The 24,914-nt window shown below is 36.4% G+C and overlaps 1 protein-coding gene and 1 long non-coding RNA gene across 7 annotated transcripts in view; one reads left to right on the forward strand and one right to left on the reverse strand.

Moving 5' to 3' along the window:
* The window catches only part of CRB1 (crumbs cell polarity complex component 1), a 266,490-nt gene that overhangs the window by 78,226 nt on the left and 163,350 nt on the right, over positions 1-24,914 (reverse strand). For all 6 annotated transcript variants that reach the window (XM_021933924.2, XM_021933928.2, XM_021933921.2 and 3 more), the window contains 2 exons: positions 22,763-22,891; positions 19,148-19,274 (listed from right to left, as the gene is read on the reverse strand). In XM_021933924.2, the coding sequence (XP_021789616.1) occupies positions 19,148-19,274; positions 22,763-22,891 (256 nt within the window). The remainder of the gene's footprint in view (positions 1-19,147; positions 19,275-22,762; positions 22,892-24,914) is intronic.
* Positions 19,093-23,883, forward strand: LOC103878872. Its single transcript, XR_002520240.2, has 3 exons — positions 19,093-19,206; positions 22,258-22,364; positions 23,327-23,883. It is a non-coding gene; the product is annotated as an uncharacterized LOC103878872 (long non-coding RNA).

Consider the following 24,914-nt stretch of genomic DNA (forward strand, 5'->3'; position numbering starts at 1 on the left):
TTCAGAGTTCATGATGTTTTGCAGGTGCTGAAATTTTTTTGAACTGAGCTGACAAATTAGATGGCATTGTAAAACAAATGCAGCACTCCTGGACATAAATGACGAGTAAGGTCTGATATATCCAGGTGCAACTTGGATTGTTTGCCAGGTAGAGGGGAAAGCTCTACAGATTCATGTGTCGAGCCCAATCAGGACCTCACTTTTAACCAAGAGAATGTAATAGGAGCTTGTGAATTGCAATGTCTGATCAATGGAATTAGTAAAACAGTAGACAAGTCTTTAAAAGAAAATTGACCAATGATGATGGTTCTTGTTATACATCTCTCTAGCTTGAAGTGCCATGAGAGCTAACACATAGGATGCAGCCTACTTTTCTGTCACAGAATATTTAATTTGAAGAGGCAGTCATTCAAATGCTTTCCCTTTATGCACATGTGCATCACCTTCACGGCTCTCATAACCCACCCCAGGCTCTTTCTGTCCCACTTTGCCTCTTTACGAAGGTGCTCATTTTCTCCTTCAGAGTGGTCCTCTGTCCTCCCCAGCCATGGCTAGGGACAGCCATGGTCTGTCCTCCCCAGCCATGGTGGGAATCCTGTGAATACTTCTTTTCTGTTTCAAGGCAGAAGACTAATTATGCACAATTACACAGGAGGCTAATCCTCTTCAGCTCACCTCCCAAGGTGAATGTGAAGCTCAATGTCATTACTTAGGGTTCTGTAAATAAATCTTTAAGTTGAGGGGCTTATATTGGTTTCTATAATTTGAGAGCATTTATATTGGTAATTAAGTGGCAACGCAGTTATACCAGCCAAAGACACACAACCTTTAACTTCAAGGAACTGCAAATAAGAATAATTTACATATTGCCAGCTGTGATTATCTTTAGTGCTCACAGGACTTAATGGTAAAAATACATAGATTCTGGATCCCATTAGGGCTGCAGAGCACATTTTATGATTTCTTTCCCATTTACATTCCTCATTTGCCCCTAGAACTGTTCTTTAAGATATTCCAGAGTTCCCTGGACATAGTTGGTCCCATGATAAACTCGTGTTTTTGTAAACTATGTGTAATGGCATTTCTTTTAAAACACTTATTTTACAATTAAGAAATGTTAAGACTTCTAGAATTTTCTGGTAGGACGGTCTGCTTAAAAATAGTCTCCAAATGTTGCACTTTACAAACTAGGAAACAGAAACTCAAAAGTATACACTAGAGAAAAATTGAGGATTCGAGGTTAGGTGAAGTGTGTGACCCCAAGTAAGTCAATTCATTTCTTTGGGCCTTCATTTCAGCATCTGTAAAGTGGAAATAACAGTACTACTGATGGTTAGAACTAAATGAGGCATTGCATGTTGAGTGCATGTGATTATTATGGCCTAATATCAGAGAAGGCACAGCCCTTGGCCGAAAGAGGCACCATAAGAATCCTGGTCATCTGATGCAAACTTTCTTGTGCTCTAGACTGTTAACTCCCCTCACGTAGTTAAGGGTCTGCTTTTATAATCTTCTGGCTTCCTTAGCTCTGAAAACAGATTGCACCAATTACAGAAATGTTCAAACCACCCACTGCTCAGTATAAGGCACCTTTTATATTGATCTCCACAACTTAGAAATGTTCTGAAGTGAGTAAATATAGTTTCTTAATTTTATATACATTAAGATGGTGAGTAATAACATCAGTCTGTTGCCCCAGAGACTCCTTTTTAGTGATGCTGATCCAGGGAATTTGCTCAATTTTTAGTTAAGGAAGACTTAATCTGATTATATCTGAACCTCCCCAGACCAAAACATGTCTTTGGTCCTTTGAGAGACGTAGGAGAGCATCATAGTTCTAAAAACCCTCAATTAAAATCCTCAATTAAGAACTTTAGAAAGATTCAAATGAAGTAAAAAAAAAAAAAAGGAGGGGCGCTTAAAGCAAGACTTACTATTAAAGCAAGACTTACTAACAAAACTATGCCTAGAGAAAACTTCTAATGAGCAGAAATCCAAAACTGGGCTGAAGATTTTGTGTATTTAATAAGCTAGTTTCAAAAACCAAACTCCCAAAAAAATCTGCTCAGGAAAAACTTTCTGTCAGCATAACATTATATATTTTTAAAAATTCTGGAAGAATAAACCGTTTGCATTGATTTGAGTTCCAAAATGAAAGAATATGTCTAAGAATATAATTCAGGAGTTTTGATTGATAAATCCATCATGAAGGAAAGATGCTATCATTTTAGTGTGAGATCCTGGCATGGTCTGAATGTTTATGTCCCCCGAGATTTCATTCACTGAAACCTAATCGCCAATGTCACCGTATTAGAAGATGGGGCCGATTAGGTCATGAGGGCAGAGCCTTCCTGAATGGGATTAGTGACCTTATAAAAGAGGTCCTGGAGAATTGCCTCGTTCCTTCGTCATGTGAGGACACAGAGAGAAGACATCATTTATGAACGAGGAAATGTGTGGATCCTTACTAGACACTAAGTCTGCTGGTCAGTTGATCTTGAACTTCCCAGCCTCCAGTACTAATACATTTCTGTTGTTTAAAAGCTACCCAGCCAATGGTATTTTGTTACAGCAGTCCAAACTGAGTAAGGTAGGTCCTTTCTAGTCAGAAAGTGAGTTGTGGCCATATATAATCAAAACCTGTAGGAAATAGTTGAGAAGAAAACATGGCATATACCTAAATCGCAGAATTATGGAAAGACTCTTTCTTCTCTGGCTGGATTTTTACAAAATTTTGGTCGATGGAATCCATCATCTAATCTTTCTCTTAATTTATCCACTTTTATATCCTACTATTTCCTGATATTCTTTGTCTATTAAAATCAGGCCTATCTAGTCTCTGTTCTTCATTCCATCTAAACTTTTTTTCCCACTAGCACATCTTTACTTGTGACATTTTTCTCTCTTGAATGTGCTCCCATTCTCTGTTCTATAAATAATCTTTCTCATATGTCATGACCTAGTTTAATTTCCGTATCCTCCATGAAAACGTTCCCTCTTGCAATAGCTCATAGTGGTCAGACGTCTGTGAATTTATACTGTGCTTTTACTCAGTAACATAAATTAGGGATTAATTGTTTTCAGGATGTTTTGTAGTTTCTTTTTTCTCGACAGATAGATTACAGTTTCCTTGAAAGTATTATCATAGGAATTATATATTATCTTTTACTGATTCCCTGCTTTCCATCTTCTCTCCCTGTGTACTACCCATTGCCAGACATACTGAAGAAACAAACGTGTGGATGGAATGGTTACTTTGGGAAGATGCTTGCATTCTTTCAGCTGTAGAGAGTATGTGGAAGGCACTGACTCGAGCAGCTCTCTGCATTGTCATGGGACTTATGAAAGGACAGAACATTGGATTTCCTGTCTAGAAGCCCAGAATGTCAGTTTATCCTGCGGGGAGCAGTTACTGCATATGAAGGTGGCTTGCAGGGGAGATGAATTGGCAATGAGTAGGTGGGAGTGGACAGCATAAACCCTTCAGGCTCAACTGAATTTGGACAGAAGAGAACATTTGGAAAATTTGTTGTAAGGCTTTTCTGACAACTAGATTTGTGGAGCGGGGGAGGGGAAGATAAGCTTTAGTGTTATTAATGGCTTCTTTTGGGGCAAACACAGAAATCTTCATCCATGTCCCTAAACTCTCATGGCTGCTGTAGGGCTCTTTCTACTTGTGAACTCTTCTAGCTCTTTCCTGGATCCTCCTTTTCTTCTGGTACCACCCATTTTTCCTTGGCATATTTCTGCTCTCATTGCTTAGGGCCTCTTCAAAAGTCTGTGTTGATGTTGATTATCTTAAGTTTCCTTTCTTCTCTTATGTCTATAACCCTTGTTCGGTGATCCCTAAGGAAAGTTACGTCTTTAATGGTTGTTTTCCAGATTTTCCTTTCTCTGCTCTCACAATTTTAAACATGAAGTTACGTTAAGAAGAACTAATAATAACAAAAGCAAGGGATAATTATAAACACAGTGTGGCACTTACACTATGAATAAAAACATGGGCATTGTGACATTCTAAGCTCTCTTTGCTGACAGGAATACCACTTATTTGTGAACTAATTTCTCCAGTGAACAACAGTTTAAATTAAATTAACACTTTGGTAGCAAACAAACAATCAGCAATACGAAAAAGCAAGTCAAGGAGAAATGTGCTTTTTGTTCTTCTGAGATAATGCCTGCTTATGCTTTAGGAGTTGGATCAAATGTCTTCTGCACGAAGCTTTTTCTGCCCTTCCCCCATTCCTGGAAATGTTCTAATTTCTTCTGTGCACACCACATACCATTCATTCATTCATTCATTCATTCCTTTGGTAAATAGTGAAGCACTACTCTGTCAGGAATGATTGCCAAGTATTGAAGTTATGAAGATAAACAAGACATTTTCTCCACCTTCCTATAGCTCACAGGCTGGAGGATAGGGCAGACAAATGAAGGCTTTTGCAGTATAGCTAATTGGTAATAGATGCAGATGCTCTGGGATCTGAAAGCGTGGCTCCAACTTCTGAATTGGAAAGCCTTGGAAAAGGTCCTTAGCCTCTCTGTGATTTTGAGTTCTCATCAATAAAATGAGGAAAACAATATTACTTAACTCTTGGGACTTTGAAAATAATAAGTAAAATAATGCTTATAATGACCTTAGCATAGTTTCTGGCTCAGAGTAAGCACATGGCAAATATTAGCCACTATTAGTATTATTATACAATGCTATGATAAGGGTGTATTTAGGATTGTATGGCAACAAGACATTCCAAATACTGATTGTGTGGGGAAGGGGAGCAAGGAAATCTTTACTGGAACATTATAAGAACAAATGTATTTGACTAGGCAAAGGAAAATGAAATGAGGGTTTTAGGGTCAAAGAACAATGAGCAATATATTCTTTAAAATGTCTTTTCAATATTGCAGCAGTGGTCAGCTCTTACTGGTTTTAGAGCAAGTGGAAGAAAAGGACATGATTTTCTACAATTCAACCATACTTGTCTTACTTTGAAGAGAAAATCCACTCCTCCTCTCAAACTACTACGATTTTTAGGCAAATTGATTATAATCTGCAGGACTGCCTTGAGAGTGTCCTCGGCTGTGTCCATGTGATTATGTTACAGGTGAGGATTATATCTTTATGGATCTTGACTGCATCTGGGATTGGTTCAGGGAAGGGTTAATTTACATCAAATTCTAATGAATAATGGGGTTTCTGTGCATTGGGTTCTTAGATGGAAATGTTTTCCTAATGGAGAGTGTGGCTCACTTGTCTCCAAGACACTATCATCAACAAAGTAGTGACTAATGATCAAGCCTTGCCTTTTTCATCCTGTAAATTTGAAAGGGAAATAGGACAATTTTCTGTACTTACTATATACTACCTTTTTCATCTTAATTTCAGTAACTATGGAGCAGGATGAATAAAAACATTCACACACACATACACGCACAAAAACAAAACTCTCAAAGCTAGAAATTGACACTTCAAAATTACCTCAAAAATACCTCATTCATTATCTCAATCACTTAGGTGATATTTGTTGAGTATATACTTACTCAGGATGACGCTGGCTATTGAAAAATTTAAGGAAATGAATTTAACTCTTGGGACTTTGGGAAGTATAATTTTTTCCTGAGTTTAGGTATCAACTAGAGTAATTTCAGCCATTTATGGGTCATTAATACATATTTTCCCACTTTAAATAACAAATATAGAAGCACTTCAGTTTTCCTTTATAACTGTGTTGTTATCAGCATAGGATTATCAAAGAAATATTAGGGGAAGTAGATAAAAGTAACATATATTTGTAGCTATTTGTGAAACTAAATTAAAATAAATTCAACTAGACAATGAAGTAATCATGAATATAATTTCCAAATGATCAAATAACTTTCATTGCAAATAGCCTATTTGGTTTTGGATGTTATATTTAATATGTGGTTTCCTTTCTGTGTATAATTAGTATCCAAAAGATTTCTACAGTTTAAATGAAACAAACCTGTGTTTCAGTAACTACAGTTGTGAGAAAAATATAATAGCCATGATCTTTATAACCTTTTAGGAGGAAAAATCATTTTTAATTTAAAGAAATTTAGGAAAATTATACACGTATAATCCATGAATAAGTATTATGAGTCATGGAAGTTTTAAGTAGAAACAATATTAAAGCAATTGCCAATTTCAAGTCAATTATCTTGGTATTTAAAATTGTTCAGATAGTAAATTCCTACAGTCTTCTACATGCTATTCAATTTGTTCTCACAAAGAAAAGATTTAGCAATGAATTCAATGAGCTGCAACTGCATTTCCTAAAGGCAACGTAAGTTATTAAAGAAAAAAAAATCCACACTATATAAAAATGTATACACCCCATTCTTAAAATTAAAAATTAGAAGAAACTAAATTCATGTCATGTTAAACAAGACAACGGCATAGTATCCGGGTGCATACCAGTAGTTTTCAGTTTGGTTGACAACTCTATTTTTAATAGATGGAACTGATGCCAAAAGTTCTCCTTGAGTAAAAAATAAGGAAAATAATTCAAGAAAATTGGTAACTAACACTATGCCATCAACTTTATTGTTTGCTTTGAGTTATTTTTGTCAGTTAATTGATTTGTAACATGTAGACTTGATTTCTGAATGATCTGTGATAGATGTCAATGGCATTTTAAAGAGAATCAAGTGAAACATAATTCTGCTGGGTGGGTAATAACTAAGATATGTTCTAGTTTGCCCAGAACAGTATCAGTTTAGGCTGTTGTCCTAGAATAATTATTAATAGTGTTGCTCTCTTTCACTTTGAAAATGCTCCAATTTGGACAATAAATAATCTGGCCAACCTTGTCATAACTGACATATATCATTATAGACACATTAGAAATATCTTTATGATTCACAAAATTAGAGAACTCTTATGTATGAAGCTATGTACCTGATTTTCTTACCTAAGTTCTTTGACAGCACAAACACACTTTTTTGTGTATATTTTAGTTGCTTATCATGCCTGGCTCAGAGCTTTGCCTGAAAAAGGCCCTTGATAAATGGTGGAGGAATGAATAAATGCATTATTTTAAAAACTGGTTACCATAAGTCCAGTATTGTACCAAGGCAATGATCATTTTAGGGAGATTTTAGTAGATGATGAGATTGATTTGACAGCTAACAAAAGCTGCTTGATTTGGTTAGCTAGTCAACTCAGTGGCAAACATCAACCTCGTTATTCCCCACAGTTGTCTATGGCTTAACAAACCAACCAATTTAGTTGGTTGTGCCTATAATCCAGGAGCTCCACTCTGTATGTTGCCTGTTTCCATTCTATTCAGAACACATGAAAAAATGTGTTCTGATGGGAAAAGCCTATGTTGCATGATTTCCATGAAGCCTGCAGCAATGACCTCACATTAAGAAATGAAGAGCATTAATTATACTTAGTGAAGCAGAAATCTTAATAATGTGTGCAAAGATAAAAGGAAAACAGATCAGTGAACCAAAAGACCTAATTTTGGTACTTGATAATGCATCGAAATAACACGTATAAACAATTTCTTATTTTATTTATTTATTTTTCCTCCATTTGAAATATTTTAAAGTCTCTCTTAAGTAACTTTTTAAAAAAAATTATGGTAAGATCATTTTACATGAGATCCTACTAACAAAATTTCAAGTGCACAGTATAGTATTATTAGCTGTAGGCACAAGTGTTGTACAGCCATTCTCTAAAACTTATTCATCTAGTATAATTAAAATTTTATACCTCGCTGGGCACAGTGGCTCATGCCTGCAATCCCAGCACTTTGGGAGGCCAGGCCAGGAGGATTGCTTGAGCCCAGGAGTTTGAGACCAGCCCCGGCAACATAGCGACCCCATCTTTATAAATAATAACAATGGAGAAGAGAATAGAAGGAGAATAGAAGGGAAGGGAAGGGAAGGGAAGGGGAAGGGGAAGGGAAGGGGAAGGGAAGGGAAGGGAAGGAAGGGGAAGGGGAAGGGAAGGGAAGGGGAAGGGGAAGGAGAAAAAATTAGCCAGGTGTGGTGGCACATGGCTGTAGTCCCAGCTATTCAGGAAGCTGAGGAAGGAGGATTGCCTGAACCTAGAAGTTTGAGGCTGCAGTGAGCTGTGATCACACCACTGGACTCTAGCTCATAAATAGAGCAAGACCTTGTCTCGCTCTCTCTCTCTCTATATATATATGTGTCTGTGTGCATATATTTATACACACACTTATTTAATGTATATATTTATATACTAATATGTTTATAATTAGTATACTAATATAATTAGCATACTAATATATTTATAAGTATACTAAATTAGTATATAAGTGTGCATACTTATATATACACAGTATATAAGTGTACATACTTATATACTAATTTAATTATATATACTTATTTAATATATACATATACATATATACACACACACATATACACATACTTATTTAATGACATCTCCCCATTTCCACTTCCTCCTAGCTCCTAGTAACCATAATTCTACCCTCTGTTCCTAGGAGTTTGACTCTTCTAGATACCTCATATAAGTGAACTCATAAAATACTTGCCCTTCTATGATTGGGTAATTTCATTTAGCATAATATACTTCTGGTTCATTCCCATTGTAGCATGTGTCAGAATTTTGTTCTTTTTAAGGCTGAATAACAGTCCATTTTGTTTTCTTTATTCATTTATCCTTCACTGAACATGTAGCCTGTTTCCATCTATTGGCTATTGTGAATAACGCTGAAATGAATGTGGGAGGGCAGATATGTCTTTAAAATCCTGATTTCAATTATTTTGTATATATACTCAGAATCATGAATCACATGATAGTTAAATTATATGATAGTTCTATTTTAATTTTTGAGGAAACTTCATACAGGTTTTTATAGTGGCTGAACCATTTCTACATATGCATAACTTATTTAGGAATCAACTTACAGGGTTTGTTACTAAAGATAGTGCTGCATCCTCGGAAGACCTGTGGCTTGGAATTAAGTACTCCCGGGTTCTAAACCTGCTCTGATCCCTATTTGTTGTGTGGCCTTGGGGCAGGTAACTAGCCCTTCTAAATCTCATTTTCCCCATCTATAAGATGGGCATTATAATATTTATCTCATAAGGTTTCTGTGAATATTTATTACTAAAATTGATATGTAAGGTCCCTTCATCTCATACATCCTTTCATTTTTCCATCACGAAATCAAGCCAGACTCAGCCTTGTCTCCTACATCCGCTAAGACCTTAGGCCTATATAATGACCATTTATATTTGTCATCATGTTTATTTAAAGTACTTTTAATATCATTAGGCTAAGACTACATTTTGATGAATGCAGTGCCGATGTTGATTGGGTTTTATAAATTTGTAGCTTTAAAATAGGTCACATATGCAGGGACTCTGCAGTGGCCTAGAGCACTCTGAGACTCTCATTCACAATCTCTCTGGCAAATGGGATAGGGAGTTTCCTGCGTCGTCTTAGAAGAGCAGGAAGAATATTGAACTGTGGGTTGAGAGACCGGGATACCTGAAGAGCCTACGTAAAGCACTCTCTCTCTGAGCTTTAGATTCTTCATCTCATACATAAAGAAGTTAGATTAGATGATTCCTGAAATCCTTTTTAACTCTTTAATTCTCTCTTCTGCATTAACAACCCAAACTTTAAGAAGCATCCTGGGAAATACCAGGCATGTGGAGTCAGTTGAACCGTATTAAATTGTCATTTTTATCAGTCAAAATGTCAAATATATGCAAATTCATATGATTCAATCTGATGTTTCAGTGGCATATATTTCAGTGTAGTGGTCGAAAGAGCATTCACTTAATCTTCCTATAAGGGACGTCCTACAATTTGTAATGGAATGTTTTTCTAACGTCAGTATTTTACCATACGATTTTAAGAAGAAAAGCACAATTTAAACAAACTTTCCCAATTGCTCTCTTGTCATTGTCTGGCTATATGCCTCGATTTTGTTGCAGATCTTGTTTGGAAATGATTAAGGATGAAGCAAAGCAGACCTTGAAGTTTGCTCAGAAAATCCTGTAACTGCATATGAAGCACATGGCAAACATGGCAAACATCCGAGGCCATCCTCACTCTGAATGGGGCAGAATCGATAGTGTTAGGTTTTCAGTTTCAGAGAAAGCAGCATAATAAATCAGTGCATTTAAAAATACCACATTCCTTGTAGTCCCAGCTACTCAGGAGGCTGAGGCAGGAGAATGGCGTGAACCCGGGAGGCAGAGGTTGCAGTGAGCCGAGATTGCGCCACTGCACTCCAGCCTGGGTGAAAGAGCGAGACTCCGTTTCAAATATATATATATATATATATATATTTCAAATATATATATATATATTTCAAAAATATATATATGTACATGCATATACATATATAAAATTCTTAGGGAAATGTCTCATTCTCAAATATTTCTTTACTATAACATGGTCCAACGTATTAATGACCTGAAAAATCTATATGAATCATTCCCAATCCTTCCTTTCTCCAAAGTGTCAGGTGATCTTGGCCAATTATTTAGCCCTCTCTACTACACTTTCCTCAACTAAAATTTGCAAATGTCATCTTTCCACCTAGCCCATAATTTTGTTATCATGAGTAATCTATGCCATAATTTTGAGAAATTTTATACATAGAAAATGCATGAGTTGTGCTAATCAGCTAATCACAGATGCTTAAGAAATGTCAGGTCCATGCTTCTCTTTCAATCAGTGCATAAATATTCTCTACATTATTTCTGAAATATGGCCGTTCAGATTCTATTGGAATGCTTCCAGGGATGGGAGTTCTGTTTGGTGCAAATCAATGCATTACATTATTGAGTACTTCTAATGTTAACTTGCTTCCTCTTATGCTGACTTGAAATCTTCTTTCAACAAATTATATCCCTTTGTCTTATTTATGCTTTCTGTATTAATATGGAACAAATCTATTTTTCCATTCTCATGATAACATTTCAAATATGTGAAGGCAGTTTCATGCCTTCCTTAAGTCTTCTCTTTCTAGACAAAATATCCCTTTATCCTTATACTGTTTACAAAAAAAAACGAACTGTTGGGTACTATGCTCACTACCTGGGTGACAGGATCATTCATATGCCAAACTTCAGCATCACACAATATACCCATGTAACAAACCTGCTAAAATAAACTAAAATGCCCTTTTCTAGGCCCTGGCATTCATCAATGTTTTCCCCAGAATGTAGTGCCCAGAAGTAAAACCTGCTCTTTTGAATTGATGCTGTCAGTGTGGAAATCAGAAGGAAAACCATGTATCTTGTTCTGGGACCAAATACTTATGCGATTACAATCTCAGATTACCTTCTTAAAATTACAGTTTCCACTTCTATGGACAAAGTAGCTTCTACTAGACTAACCCTTTGGCATATAACAGCAATAAAACCCAGATGGAATAGCAAAAACAACAATCTGAGGGCACTCAGATAATAATCAAAAGTATGCATTGACCCGTATGAGAATTTGAACTACGAAGAGCAGAGGCACTATGTGATTTTTATTTTTTTGGAGTGCAGTCTCTGCTCAACACCACGCCAGTTAACTAAAACTAGGAGAGACGTTTGTAATCTTACAGGCTTGAAGAACCAGAGAAAAGAGTTAGGGTTTACCATAGCAGCTGGAAACTGAAGGAAAAATTCTAGAAAGGAGAGAGCTACAGGGGTGGAGCCTCAATTTCTGAAAATGATTTCTGCTCAAATCTCTGCTTAACCCTTGTAATATGCCCATGTAGAGTACACTCCAAGTCACCCAGCTAAAGACAAAGTAACTGAGCAGAGATTGCAGCTGTGACACACTATGAGGGGCACTGCTACAGGGCTAGAAGTTTGATTCAGCTAAGTGACTGCCTGCCAAAATAAAATAATATTTTTTCTGAAGAACAAAAGAATTCATAGTCTCTGCATTGTATAAGCTACAATGACCAGGATGCATTCCAAAATTACTAGATACACAGAAAAATGAAACCCACATACAAGTGGAAATTTAATAAATGGAGACCAATCACAAGATGACATAGGTGTTGGAATTAACAGAAAAGGATTTTAAAGCAGCTGTCATAACTATGATGTTACAAAAAACGGAAAATAAAAATGCACACTGACATAGGTGCTATTCTTTTGACATTGTTGTAAATACCACTATGAATAAACACTTATTTGTATTCTTAAATATCCTGCATTTTCTCACTTAGCTGTAAGTATATCATGATAAATTTTATTCTAGGTATACTACACATTTATCCTCATTAAAATAAAAATATTAAAATAAGGAAGCAATATAATTTCTTCTCAAGATCCCCATGTTACTGTAAAGTGATCATTCTTTTACAGACATTTGTAGAGCTGAGTTAGATATGTTAGATGGCCTCTGGCCTTGAGCAGTTCATTATTTGATGTTGTTTTTGTGTGTACATGCATAGATGATTACCAAACAATATGCACTAAAAAAATAAGTACAAAATAACAAGAAAGTGCAGGAAAAAAATGGTAAGCTTTTCCTAGGGCAATCAGGGAAAGGATCCTAGAAGAGTCTATACAAGATCGGAGATTTCTGGAACGACAAAAGTACGTCAGGCAGAGAAGAAGGGAATGACAGGTTAGGTGGGAGGAACAGTATGAAAGGGAAGAGCTGTAGCAGCTGTGAAAAGTTCAAAGGGAGGTGCAAAGTTCCATGTGGCTGGAGAGTGGAATTTGTGAAAGCATAGGTAAGAAATGAAGTTGGAGAGAGTTTGTGTCACATTGATAAAGGGCTTGAACCTAAATTGTATATGGAGACCAAATTTACACTCTCCAGATGTTGTGGGAATCCCCAAACTGAGAACACAAAAACAGGCACTAGACCAATGGAACTGCTGGCTTCCTAGCAAAAATCTAAATCTAAGACTGTAGTCAAGGGCATTTATGCAACTCAGCCACAAAGATCCCACAGGAAAAAGAAACATTCTCTTAAAGTTGTTTTTGCTCATAAAAAAAATTACAAACCACAAGAAGAAAAACTCTGTTGTGAGTAAAATTCAGCAGAAACAAAAATAGGAGGGTGAGCAATTCAAGACCTTGAAATAACACAACAGTCTGAAAGACACTATTAAATAGGTTCCTAATTATGTGAAAGTAAGATGAAGGTAGCAATTATAGAGGGAAAAAAAAAAAAAAAAAAAAAAAACAGGACACAAACAGGAGAAAAGATTGATTTGTAACATAAAAAAATCAGATTTTTAAAAAGTAATTTAAAATTTAAAATCTATCAGTGGATTATATGTGGACTACCAGTGCTTGGAAGATAGCTATAGGGAATATATGCAGAATGCAGCACAGAGAGTAAAAAAGATACTATGAGAGAAGGTGTGGCAGATAGACTTTTTTTTTCCCCCGAGATAGGACCTTGCTCTGTTGCCCAGGCTGGAGTGCAGTGGTGCTGTCATGGCTCACGGCAGCCTCAACTTCCCAGGTTCAGGTGATCCTCCCACCTAGCCTCAGCCTCCTTAGTAGCTGGGACTACAGGCATGTGCCAAGCTTATTTTTGTATTTTTTCTTTTTTTTTTTTTTCTTTTTTTGCAGAAAGGGGATTTTACCATGTTGCCCCGTTGGCTTGGAAATCCTAGACTTAAGTGATCTTACTGCATAGGCCCCCCAAAATATTGGGATTACAGATGAGAGCCACTGCAACCAGCTGGCAGACACCCTTTTAAGTGAACGCCCCATGGTTGGTCCCCACCTCCTGGTGTTTACACCTTGTGTGCCCCTCTCCCTTTGAGTGTAGATAGAACCTGTGACTTGCTTTTGACCTACAGACTATGATAAAGACGAGGAGAAATATGTGATTATATGTACACAATTACATAATTATGTTATATAAAATGGTAACATCCATCTTGCTGGAATCTCTCCCTCCTTTTTTGGCTTTGAGGAAGTAAGCAACCATGTTGGGGAGCCCCAAGTGGCAAGGAGCTGAGGGCTGTTTTCAGGAATTGAGGGCTACTTCTGCCATCAGCCTCAGTGAACTTGATCCCTGAGTTCACTCCAGAAGTGGATTCCCCCATGGTTCAGCTCAGATGAGACCACCTCTCTGGCTCACACCTTGAATGAATGCTGTCTTGTGAGACCCTGAGCAGAGGACCTAGTTTAGTCGTGCCTGGGCTCCTGAACACAGAAACTGCGAGATAATAAATATGTGTTGTTTTAAGTTGCCAAGTTTGAAGTAATATTATTGCAAAGCAGTAAATAAATAATACAAATGGATTACATACACAAAGAATGGAATATAAAACTCAATAGATCTATAATATATATTCCAAATATATACATTTGGATATGCCTCTTGAACTCCAGAATGGAATATGTACACTGATTAATAACTGTATTTAGATATCCAACAGATCTTAAATTCATTCATTTATTCAATCAACAAAGGTATTAAAAATATTATCCACCAAATTTAAGTTATCACCCCCTTAGACCCACAGCTTCTCCCAAACAATCATGCTTCAAACTTTTAAAATCTATCTTCTCTACAACTATATGTGGTAGTGCAAAATCTCGTTTTTTCTTTATCACTGCAGCAGCCTCCTAGCTGTTTCTTTCTGGGTCCAGTCGTGCCTTTCTTTAAAGCCATTCTCTATGTAGAAGCCCAAGTGATCTTTCTAAAGTGCAAGTACAATCATGACATTTTTCTTATTTGAAACCCTTCAAGGATTCTCCATTTCTCTTATGGAAAATACCAAGGTCTCTGCCAAAGTGTATAAGGGCTTACTCCTGCTTCCTTCTACCGCCCAATCTTTCAGCACTGCCACTCTCTGTGATACCCCCTGCCACAGTGCACAACCTCTCCAGCCCCTTCTGCCTGAAACACAAGTACTGTGCCGTTGCTTCTTCCATAGTCTAACTCCCTCAAATCTTAGCTTAGGCTTCAGGAAACTTTCCTTAACCTTCTATATCCACCTGTAAGACTAGACAACATGCCCCTCCCATATGCTCCCTTACAGCTGGCACTCAGTTATACCCTAAGACTATTTGTTTAGCCACTTTTTTTTTTTTTTTTTTTTTTTTTTGAGACAAAGCCTCACTCTGTCGCCCAGGCTGGAGTGTAATGGTGTGATCTCGACTCACTGCAACCTGCACCTCCTGGGTTAAAGTGATTCCCCTTCCTCGGCCTCCTGAGTGGCTGGGATTACAGGTGCCCACCACCACGCCCAGCTAATTTTTGTATTTTTAGTATAGACAACGTTTCACCATGTTGGTCAGGCTGGTTTCGAACTCCTGACTTCAGGTGATTCTCCTGCCTCGGCCTCCCAAAGTGCAGGGATTACAGGCGTGAGCCACCACGCCCAGCCTAACCCACATTCTTTACCATAACTTCAGCTTATTTTGAGCAAGCATAGTGTCTAAATCATAGTTCTACTCCCAGGACCTAGTATACAGTACGGCAAATAGTAGATATACATTAAACATTTGTTGAATAAGTAAAAAAGCAGAGAAGTAAGCTAGTTTATATTAGTAGTAATATTGGCAGTTGAGAAACAGATTTCTTCACTGATTTCCTACCTAACTCACTAAACTCAAATTTTATGCAGCACCATTTGCAGAAAAGGTTTCATTTTAATATTGCAAAATTAAAGCATAACAGTTTCTATTTTAAAATCTAGAAATGGCCAAAAGATCTTTTAAGAAAATGTAGTGAAGAATTTGGAAGATAAAAGATTTTGGTTGACCTCGTATTGAAAAAAGATAATTGAAAAGATAATGTATTTAAAATGGCTTATCACAGTTCCTGGCACAGACTAAGTCCTCAATGGTGTTAATCGAACTTAATTGTCTCTCCATGCTCCTCAAACACTGATTTTTCCAAATTTGCCTATTCTCTCTACTTCCCTATTTTGCAAAAGGGAAGGTAATAAAACCCACTTGCCATGTACGCACACAAAGAAGAAGGCATGGCCAAACACAGAGACATAGCCCTGTTTAGTTTAATGTTAAATCTGAAAAATGGAGCAAATGGAATTCGTTTTTATTCAAGTAAATATAGGCTATGTTTTAGAAGCTTGGTCCAGAGGAGTTAGTGTAAATTTCTGTCATTTGGGTAAAACAGCCCCTCTTAGAACCAGGTTGAACAATGGCTAGCTTTGGCAGGGACAATGTAAACCAATAATAAGAACAATTAAGGTTGTAATCAACTTTAGAAGGCCAACTAGAGGATTACTTGCCAGAGAGGAAACATACATGCGACTTTACTTGGATGCCACAGTGTTTACACGCAGTGACACTTTCGCAGAAAGAGATCGCAGTTCAGGAAGATCAGCACTAGTACTTCTGTTGTGTGTGTGTGTGTGTGTGTCTGTGTGTGTGTATGCATGGCTGGTGGACATTTTATCATACAAGACATAGTCAAGGCAAACAAATACAAATACCATTAGAAGATGAGAAAGAGAAGATACAGAAACAAAGATTTTATTTTTCTGTGCAAATATGTAAAAGCCATAGTCACACACATGCACTTGAAAATACAGAAGAACAAAAAGAAAAGGGAAAACATTTTTTAAAGTCAGATACCTCACGACAACAAGACATTTGGAAAACAGAAAAGCAACTGACAATTACAGCGACACCAGAGGCCTCAGAATTGTGCAGAGAAAGAAATTGTGAGTGAATATTTCTTAACCATATTTGGTAGAGAACATATTACATTTGGAACAGCCTGTAAGTGCGTAAGTACAGATATGTCTAGAAGGGAGTAAATGTGAAAACTATACATTTGGTCTTTGACTATAATCTATTTTATGCTTATTGCAAATACTTGTGAATGCAAATATTGACGGGAAGGTTTTCCCCATGTCTTTTGTCACAAAATTTAACTTTGGAACAAATCATCTGAAGCAGCGGCATCACACATGCAGTCTTGGATGTGAAGAAAATGGATAGGTAAAAAGGAAAATCTTCACAATTAGTAGCTCCCAGTTTGAAATGATTGCCACTACTCCAAAAGATAGGAATTTGCTATATAAAAATTGTCTATTACTATCACAAGACAGAATACATTTTCTTTGCTTTTGCAGTATATTACTTCATACTATATGCTACATGTACTCTATAACAAGGATATTATTTTGTTCTTGTTTGTTTGAATGGTATATTTAAATTTACCTTGGTCATTACCACAGAAAAACAACTTTCTTAACTGGGACTAAATAGATGTCACCCAAAGGATAAATTGTCCTCACGTTTTCAAACCAGGACAGCTCCTAAAGTCATAGACATATTTACAAAATGACATTTGGCAGGCCATTGTTATTTTAGTTGCTTTCTGAATTAATTCATAGGATCAAACTATTTTTCCTTTAAATGAACACAAATAACATCTTCTTTAGAAGGGTGTATCTACACAAAGATATTTAGCATAAATGATAACATACTGGTGGAAACAATGAAAACATTAACAAAGTTTAAAAATATTATTTTATAATCTCTGAAATCTTTATAATAAAGAATATATTAATTTTTGCATATCTTATTAATTTACTTTATAGATCTGTCATTTCAGGTATACATTTATTTTTAAAAATCATAATGTCAAATATATTTTGGTTATGATGTATACTATGCTTTCATATTTTTTTCAGAAAGATACTTAAGAAAATAAATTTACTTGCAAATCTTAGAAAACCATGCCTCTAAGAAAATTCAAGTTTTACAATATATACTTTTAAATTTATGTATAAACTACAGTTCTTATTTTTATTAAATATTCATTGAAAAGCAACTGAAATTAGTCCATGTGATAGAAAAGTCAAGGAGCTCATAAATTTAGAAACAATTAACAAAAAAATTGTTCTATTTGTTAGGAAAAGGGAAAGTATTGCAGGAAAAGAAATAGAGAAAGGATTATTTGTAACTTTGTTAGAGGGACAGTTATGGAATCCAAAATTATACCAGTGTGGTATAATTTGAGTACTGATACTAGATAATTGTTTTTCTACAATTTTAGGGACTTGATGTAAATTCCTGAGTTCTCTCTCTATATATTTATCACATATCAGAGAACTGGTAACAATTCACTTGAATAACTTCATGTAAAAACATAGATGGATATAATCAGTAATAATCAGTAATTCTCTCTCTCTCTTTTTTTTTTTTTCCCCAGACGGAATCTCACTCTGTCGCCCAGGCTGGAATGCAGGGGTGCAATCTTGACTCATTGCAACATCTGCCTCCCAGGTTCAAGCAATTCTCCCTCTTCACCTTCCTGAATAGCTGGGATTACAGGCACGTGCCACCACTCCCAGTTAATTTTTGTGTTTTTAGTAGAGACGGGGTTTTGCCATGTTGGCCAGGCTGGTCTCAAACTCATGGCCTCAGGTGTTCTGCCCACCTTGGCTTTCCATAGTGCTGGGATTATAGGAGTGAGCCACCGCACCTGGCCTGTAATTCTCAATTTTTGTGTCATAAATAATAGATAAGACTGAAAGAACAGAAGTGAAAATAGAATCATAGTGATTGAGGGCAACTTACAATGTGAAAATAAATGTACCCAGAAATAGAGTGGGAAGAAATTGCAGTGGTCATTCATGTATAGAAGTGTTAAGGAGATATTTCTAGTTATATTAAGAACACTTTTTTCACATTCAAAGCTAGAATAGGAAAATACTTCTTTATTATACTTTAAGTTCTAGGGTACATGTGCACAATGTGCAGGTTTATTACATATGTATACATGTGCCATATTTGTGGGCTGCACCTATTAACTCGTCATTTACATTAGGTATATCTCCTAATGTTATCCCTTCCCCCTCCCCCCACCCCACGACAGGCCCCGGTGTGTGATGTTCCCCACCCTGTGTCCAAGTGTTCTCATACAGACAAAGTACTTCTGATATGTTTAAAATAAGCCTTGAATTTATTTTAATTATTGAGATAGTTTTTATTTCCATTTTTTCCCCCAGAGATCTAAAACTAATCAAGGCATTTTTTGAAATTCAATGGCTTTTTTTTTCAATTGGGAATGTTCAAATATATGTTAATAATCTTCCTGTTCACCCCACTCAACAACTGGCTCGTCATTCATGCGCAAAATGAGGTAAGAAAGAAGCTGAAAAAGGTTCTGCCAGAATAAGAGAGAGACATAAAAGGAGAGGTCGCTTACGTCCACCTCGCAGCGCTCGCCAGCAAAGGCAACATCACAGAGGCACTGGAATTTGTTGAGTAAGTCCTGGCACAGTCCTCCATTGACACACGGATCAGAGGCACACTCATCAATGTCCTTTTCACACCTTCAAAATAAACAGAACAACAGAAACCCAGGTCCCTGTTGAATACATTGGTTGTGAAATGGGAAGAAAAGTTTGCCTTATCTATCTGGAACAGCATAGTCTTGTCTACCCATCCACATGTACTTTATATATACTTGATAATGTCGGAGATGTTTCTTAAAATTTCTTTAACACATTTGGGGTTTAATGGAAATAATTTGTACACATATATATACATATACACATGGAATTAATTAAAATGAGAAAATAGATGCAAATATTTAGAAACCAAGAGAAAAGTGGGCCATGCATACACCAGTGTCACGCTCAAGAGCATTAGTGGGGTTGCCACCTTATATAAATGTTCACTTTATTAGGCGCACAAGGAGAGAGGCTGTATTTTGCCATCTGGAGTCTGCAGGGCAAGCTTACATTCAGGCTATCAGGATCCTCAAGCATCAGAGCTCTCAGGCTAAGGGAAAAGCCCACCAAAGAGAAACAAAACAACAACAACAACAACAACAACAACAAAACAGAAGAAGAAAATGAAGGAGGAGGAAGAGGAGGAGGAGGAGGGGGAGTTTATTCTGAGAGTTTTGATTATTTTCCATAGAAATCCTTTTTTTTCTAACAAAAGCAAAAATTGATAATTAGAAGATTGTACTTGCTAATAAATCTGTGTTCCAACAGCCAAGCATAATTTCTGAAATGTTGAGGTAGAATGACTTTCAAAAGCCAAATTTTCCAAGACAAGTGACATCAATTCTCAGGTAAATTGAAGTTTTCTTCTTCCTGGGACGTTGTCATTTTTTAACCTAATTTTCCACCAAGAATTTGTTTTTCTGTATATTCATGGATTAAGCCACCAATCATGTATTCAGTCACTCAGTGGATATTTATTTAACACATACTATGTGACAAACACTCTGCTAAGACCTTGGGATAGAACAGTAACTAAAGCGACTATTTTACTTTTGAAAATTTGTATAAAATCTTAGCTCTAAGATCCCTACAGTGCAGCTTATAATGTTGAAATTTGATATAAACAATTTTTAATTTTCCTTTATTCTTTCCCTCACCTTCCAAAATGTAAAACTTGCACGTATGGGCCAGAGACTAATCACTAGGCTCAAAATGAAAGGGGATGAGGTAGTGGGGCAAGGCCAGCCCAAGGTATAAAGGAAAACAAAGATTTCTTCCAAGAAAAACACCTCCTTATCCCGTTGGATACCAAGCATAGCTGAGACATTTTGTTTTCCTTTTTTGGCTTATGCTTCTGGACTGGAGGGAGACTTCTCTGATTAGATCTGAGCAAAACTTGACAACTCTCAGAAGCCTGCCAAGCATTCTCGGTCTTGGGTGGGCCAGAGTGTTCACATCATCCATCATTCAAAACCTGTCAGGATGACACTAATTTGGAGGTTTAATCAAGGCAGGAGAGAAGCCAATTTATTTGAGGATAGCTTTTCAATATCCTTGGACGCAATGGAAGTCACATTTCCCTAGGCCATGGAAGATAGCCCACGATTTTCTATTTTCCTCTAACTACTCCATCACTTTCTCACCTATTTTTCTGTTGAAACAGTCAACAATAGATACACATGTATTATCAGCATCATTGTCGTTTTTATTAGAGGTTAATTAATGCATGGAAAGTAAAAATAAATCTATTAACATCCAGTCAATTAAGTAATGATGGTGAAGGACTTTGAAAGCATAGAATCTACTGAACACAGGTTCAATGTTTTAGAAATATCTAGCGTCACGTAAGTTTTTCCAGTAGAAAAGTCTCCTGGGAAAATAAGGAAAACTCTAAGCTTTCTTTTCTTTCTATGTTTCAAATATATTTGAATCTAAATGCCAAATATAAATTTTGTAAACTAATAAATATCAGAGGACACTGAAATGTTTGTTGTAAATAGAAACAATGTGTGAGTGGCAGAGAAAAATAATCCAAGGTTTTGGATGAGTTCTATGCATTGTGCCATTAGGCAGAAACTGTGATGTCCAAACAGGAAGCAACCCGCACTTGACAATAGTGGAATTACTCAGAATTAATGACAAGAAAATATTTGCAATATTTTGAAAGATACATGGAATTGGAATACAACTGAATGGTCTCAGTTAATAAGTTGCAGAACCAAAACTGGTGCAACAGAAAGCAGAATGTGACTCAAGGCTATCTCCTTCCACGCACATATAGACTTGGAATGCCTGTACCACACAGAACCAACCACAGAAGGCAGGCTGCAAATAAAAGAGAACGTTGGAAGGGTAAAATGCAGGTGCACCCTAGACTCCCCGCTGTTTTGTAAAGGTGGCAAAAGATCTGTATCTTTGTGTTGCAAAAGAGGCCAGCTAAAAACCAGAAAATTCAAGTTAATCCAGAGGGCACTTGCCAGAGAGCACTCACATATCCATTATTTTATTAACTATGCTTATGGGAAATATTGATTCAGTCAAAATATCTTTGTCAAATATGTCTGAGCTTAGTTTATTTGATTTTTTTAAATGTAGGAAGTTTGATCAGAGACCACTGTGTCTTACCCTGGATGATACATGAGATGGAAGAACATCTTTCTCATTAAAAAAAAAAAAAATGTGGTGAGCAAAGATTTATTCATACAGTTATGCTGGCACATCAAATAGAAGAGCAGAGGCTTTGAAGGCAGCTCAACCTTACTGCAGCATACATGTGGATAGGCCCTTCATACATCACTTAACTTCTCAGCCTCAGTTTACACATATGCAAAATAAAAATCATAAAACTTTCCTTACAGAGCTATAAGAATTAGAGACGGGATTTGTAAGGTGCGTGGCACAGGTTAACTATTTATTATCTGCTTATATAGTATCTGTATTTTATAGAGCCCTGGTTCATAACTGTTTTGGGGACATACATCCCTTTGAGCAGCTGATAAAAGCTATTTAGTATGCATTCTTTCTACCCCTGAACTTACCCCTAGCCACTTAAATACATATTCTAATTTTCCTGTATTTTCAGCAGGTCACAGATTGCCTGAAGCCATTGACCAACTCCATTTTAAGAATTCCTATATGAGGTGAAGCGTTGAAGAATTTCTCTGGGAAAAGTAGAATCATATGGATAAGGTATATATACTTTTGGGTTGTAGGCAATTCTATGAGGCAATCTTTTAGTTGTAATTTATTTTACTTCTACAGCAACCGTATTTGCATCATGTATTAGAGTTAGTAACAAAAAAAGAGACATGAATTCAGAAGTACTTATAAGAAAGAAAAATAGCACATTACACATTTAAAAAAAAACATTTTCCCTATTTGAAGTTTTGTCCAATAAAATGTTCTCTCCTTTGACCTAAACTGTAGTTTTTCTTCTTTTTTATTGTTTCACTCTGTGTGAACCTCTGTTTCAGCATAGATTTTCCTATGGGAACTGAGATAAAAAATTAGAGGAGAAAATGAACTTTGAGTAATCCCATCATTCTTTAGCCCAGAGTTCTCTTCCAGAAAGCTCTAATGTGACTCACCGTTCTCCAGTAAAACCTGGCCGGCACATACATTTTAATTCAGCCTGGAACTCCGTGCAGTTGCCTCCATTGTAGCAAGTGAGATTTGTCTCCTCATTCCCACAGACTGTTGAGGGTAATGTGCTCTGTCTAGAGAGATAAAAAGCAACAGCCACAGCTGTTCATCTTGTTCATCTCATTCAAGAAAACTTTTTTGATAAATTCATCTATGTAGTCAGTGCCAAGCTAATTAAGTACTCAGGCTGGAGGAGCTACAAATGCTTAATTGTGCTGCATTATACAAGAATCGCTTTCTCCAGTAAAAAGCTCCTGCTGGAGGGTTCTATGACAAGCATGGCTATACATCTTCCATTTCTACACAGTTTTCATTTGTGAGATAAGATCTATGCCATGGGGTGGCAATAAATTTTGGGTTGGAAAAGAACTTGCTATAACTAGATTTGCTGCTGCTTTGCTAATAAATCAATAAAGGCCATAAGAAAATTGCATCTCTACAAAGGCCAGGAAAGCAAGGACAGCACTCTAGTACCCAAGCACTCATGTGATTTCTCTATTGGCTTTCAGAGCTGAACTCCAGTTGCCCTGCCAAGACTTGCTGCTCCCTATGTAATAATTCATAGCTTCGAAGAATGCAAGCCAAATGCTGTCCAGGAGCTTTGTATATAGCACACGATGGTAACTGCATGTGAATTCAGAGTGTGGCTCTCTGGTATGGCAACAAAGCTTTACATGTTAAAGAATCCTTATAAAAGGTGGAACAAGTATTAGAAGCTAAGCAGAACTTCACTGTAAGACAAAATCTAGTAGTGTGAAGGGACTGATGTTTAAAAAGAATTTAATAGTGTTGCTTAGGCCCTTTGACCCACTGTGTACGTGCATGGCATCAGATAACTAATAAATATTCAGGAAGTGTAAAATGAATTGAATTTTGCCCCTGTTGTGTGTGCTGCAGCTAATGTGGATAGACTAGCTAATATGATGCTAAGTGTGTCTCTTCCCACAAGAGCCAATCAATTCTACTTTAAAAAGAAGATATCATAAAGACTTTTCAAAAGAGTAAAAAATGTCAACCAGCTTTGAAAGAGGTCAATTAGCAATGCAAATATGAAGCTTTGTATACATCTTGGTTTTAATAAACAATTCCTGAATCTCATTAGAAGGTACTTTTGAGGGCTTTCGTCTTTCAGAACTTGACTTTGATGAATTAGGCAGAAAGGAATTCTAGAGAACTACTTACTAGGGCCTATGTGTTTATTTTACTCATCAAAATTCACAGTGAAATGTACTGAATTTGATCCTGAATTCTTCTTGCTTTTAAACAGGCAGGTTACCTGTTGGGAACACTTAGCACCTATAACGGTGCCTTGCTTTCTCAGGCTCAGAACAACAGTAACTGTTAGGGAGAGATGTACAACTTCGTATAGGCATACCTACATGTTATGTTTGCCAGGAGATTCATGCAATTAAGGTACCACCTCTGAATTAGTGTAATGTCTACAGGCTGCCAACCCATTCCAGGTGTTCTTGCTGAAGTTCTGGAATGTATTACTTGTTAATAATAACCCTCTCACCTCCCCATAATGACTCAATTATTTAGTAAATTTAAAGCGGTGTAAGTTGTAAAAACAATGATAACTTCTTACATGGAAATACTGAAGCAATGTGACTTAGAAGAAAAATACTCTTTCTTATCTCTGTTTATATAGCCTGAAATGGAGGTGGTTACAAGAACTAAAATACTGCTTTTGTAGTTGTAGAAAAATGGGAAATACTTTGAAATGGGCAAAGAATATCACTGCATATTCTTTCAATGCAATACTGGGTTTATATAAAGGACCATCTAGGATTATCCACTTTTGCAGTGGTCTGCGCCTTATATTTTCTTCGCTAAGCTATATTACAATTCTGTAAGTTGTAAAAAACAACATTAATATGAAAATCTTGTTTATCAAAATTTAAATTAATTTATCTGTAGTGAGCCGTATAACTGATTATCACACTATAGAAAAGATGACTTCAAATACTAGTTTTCTTGCCCTATGGGATATTAAACAGTTTTGTATTTATTAGTAAATTCATTCACTCATTTTTGTTTGTATATATACATATACATATTCTTTAGATTGCCCTTTGAATTAGTTTTTATATCTTA

Source organism: Papio anubis, chromosome 1, assembly GCF_008728515.1.
Source record: "Papio anubis isolate 15944 chromosome 1, Panubis1.0, whole genome shotgun sequence".
Lineage (NCBI taxonomy): Eukaryota > Metazoa > Chordata > Mammalia > Primates > Cercopithecidae > Papio > Papio anubis.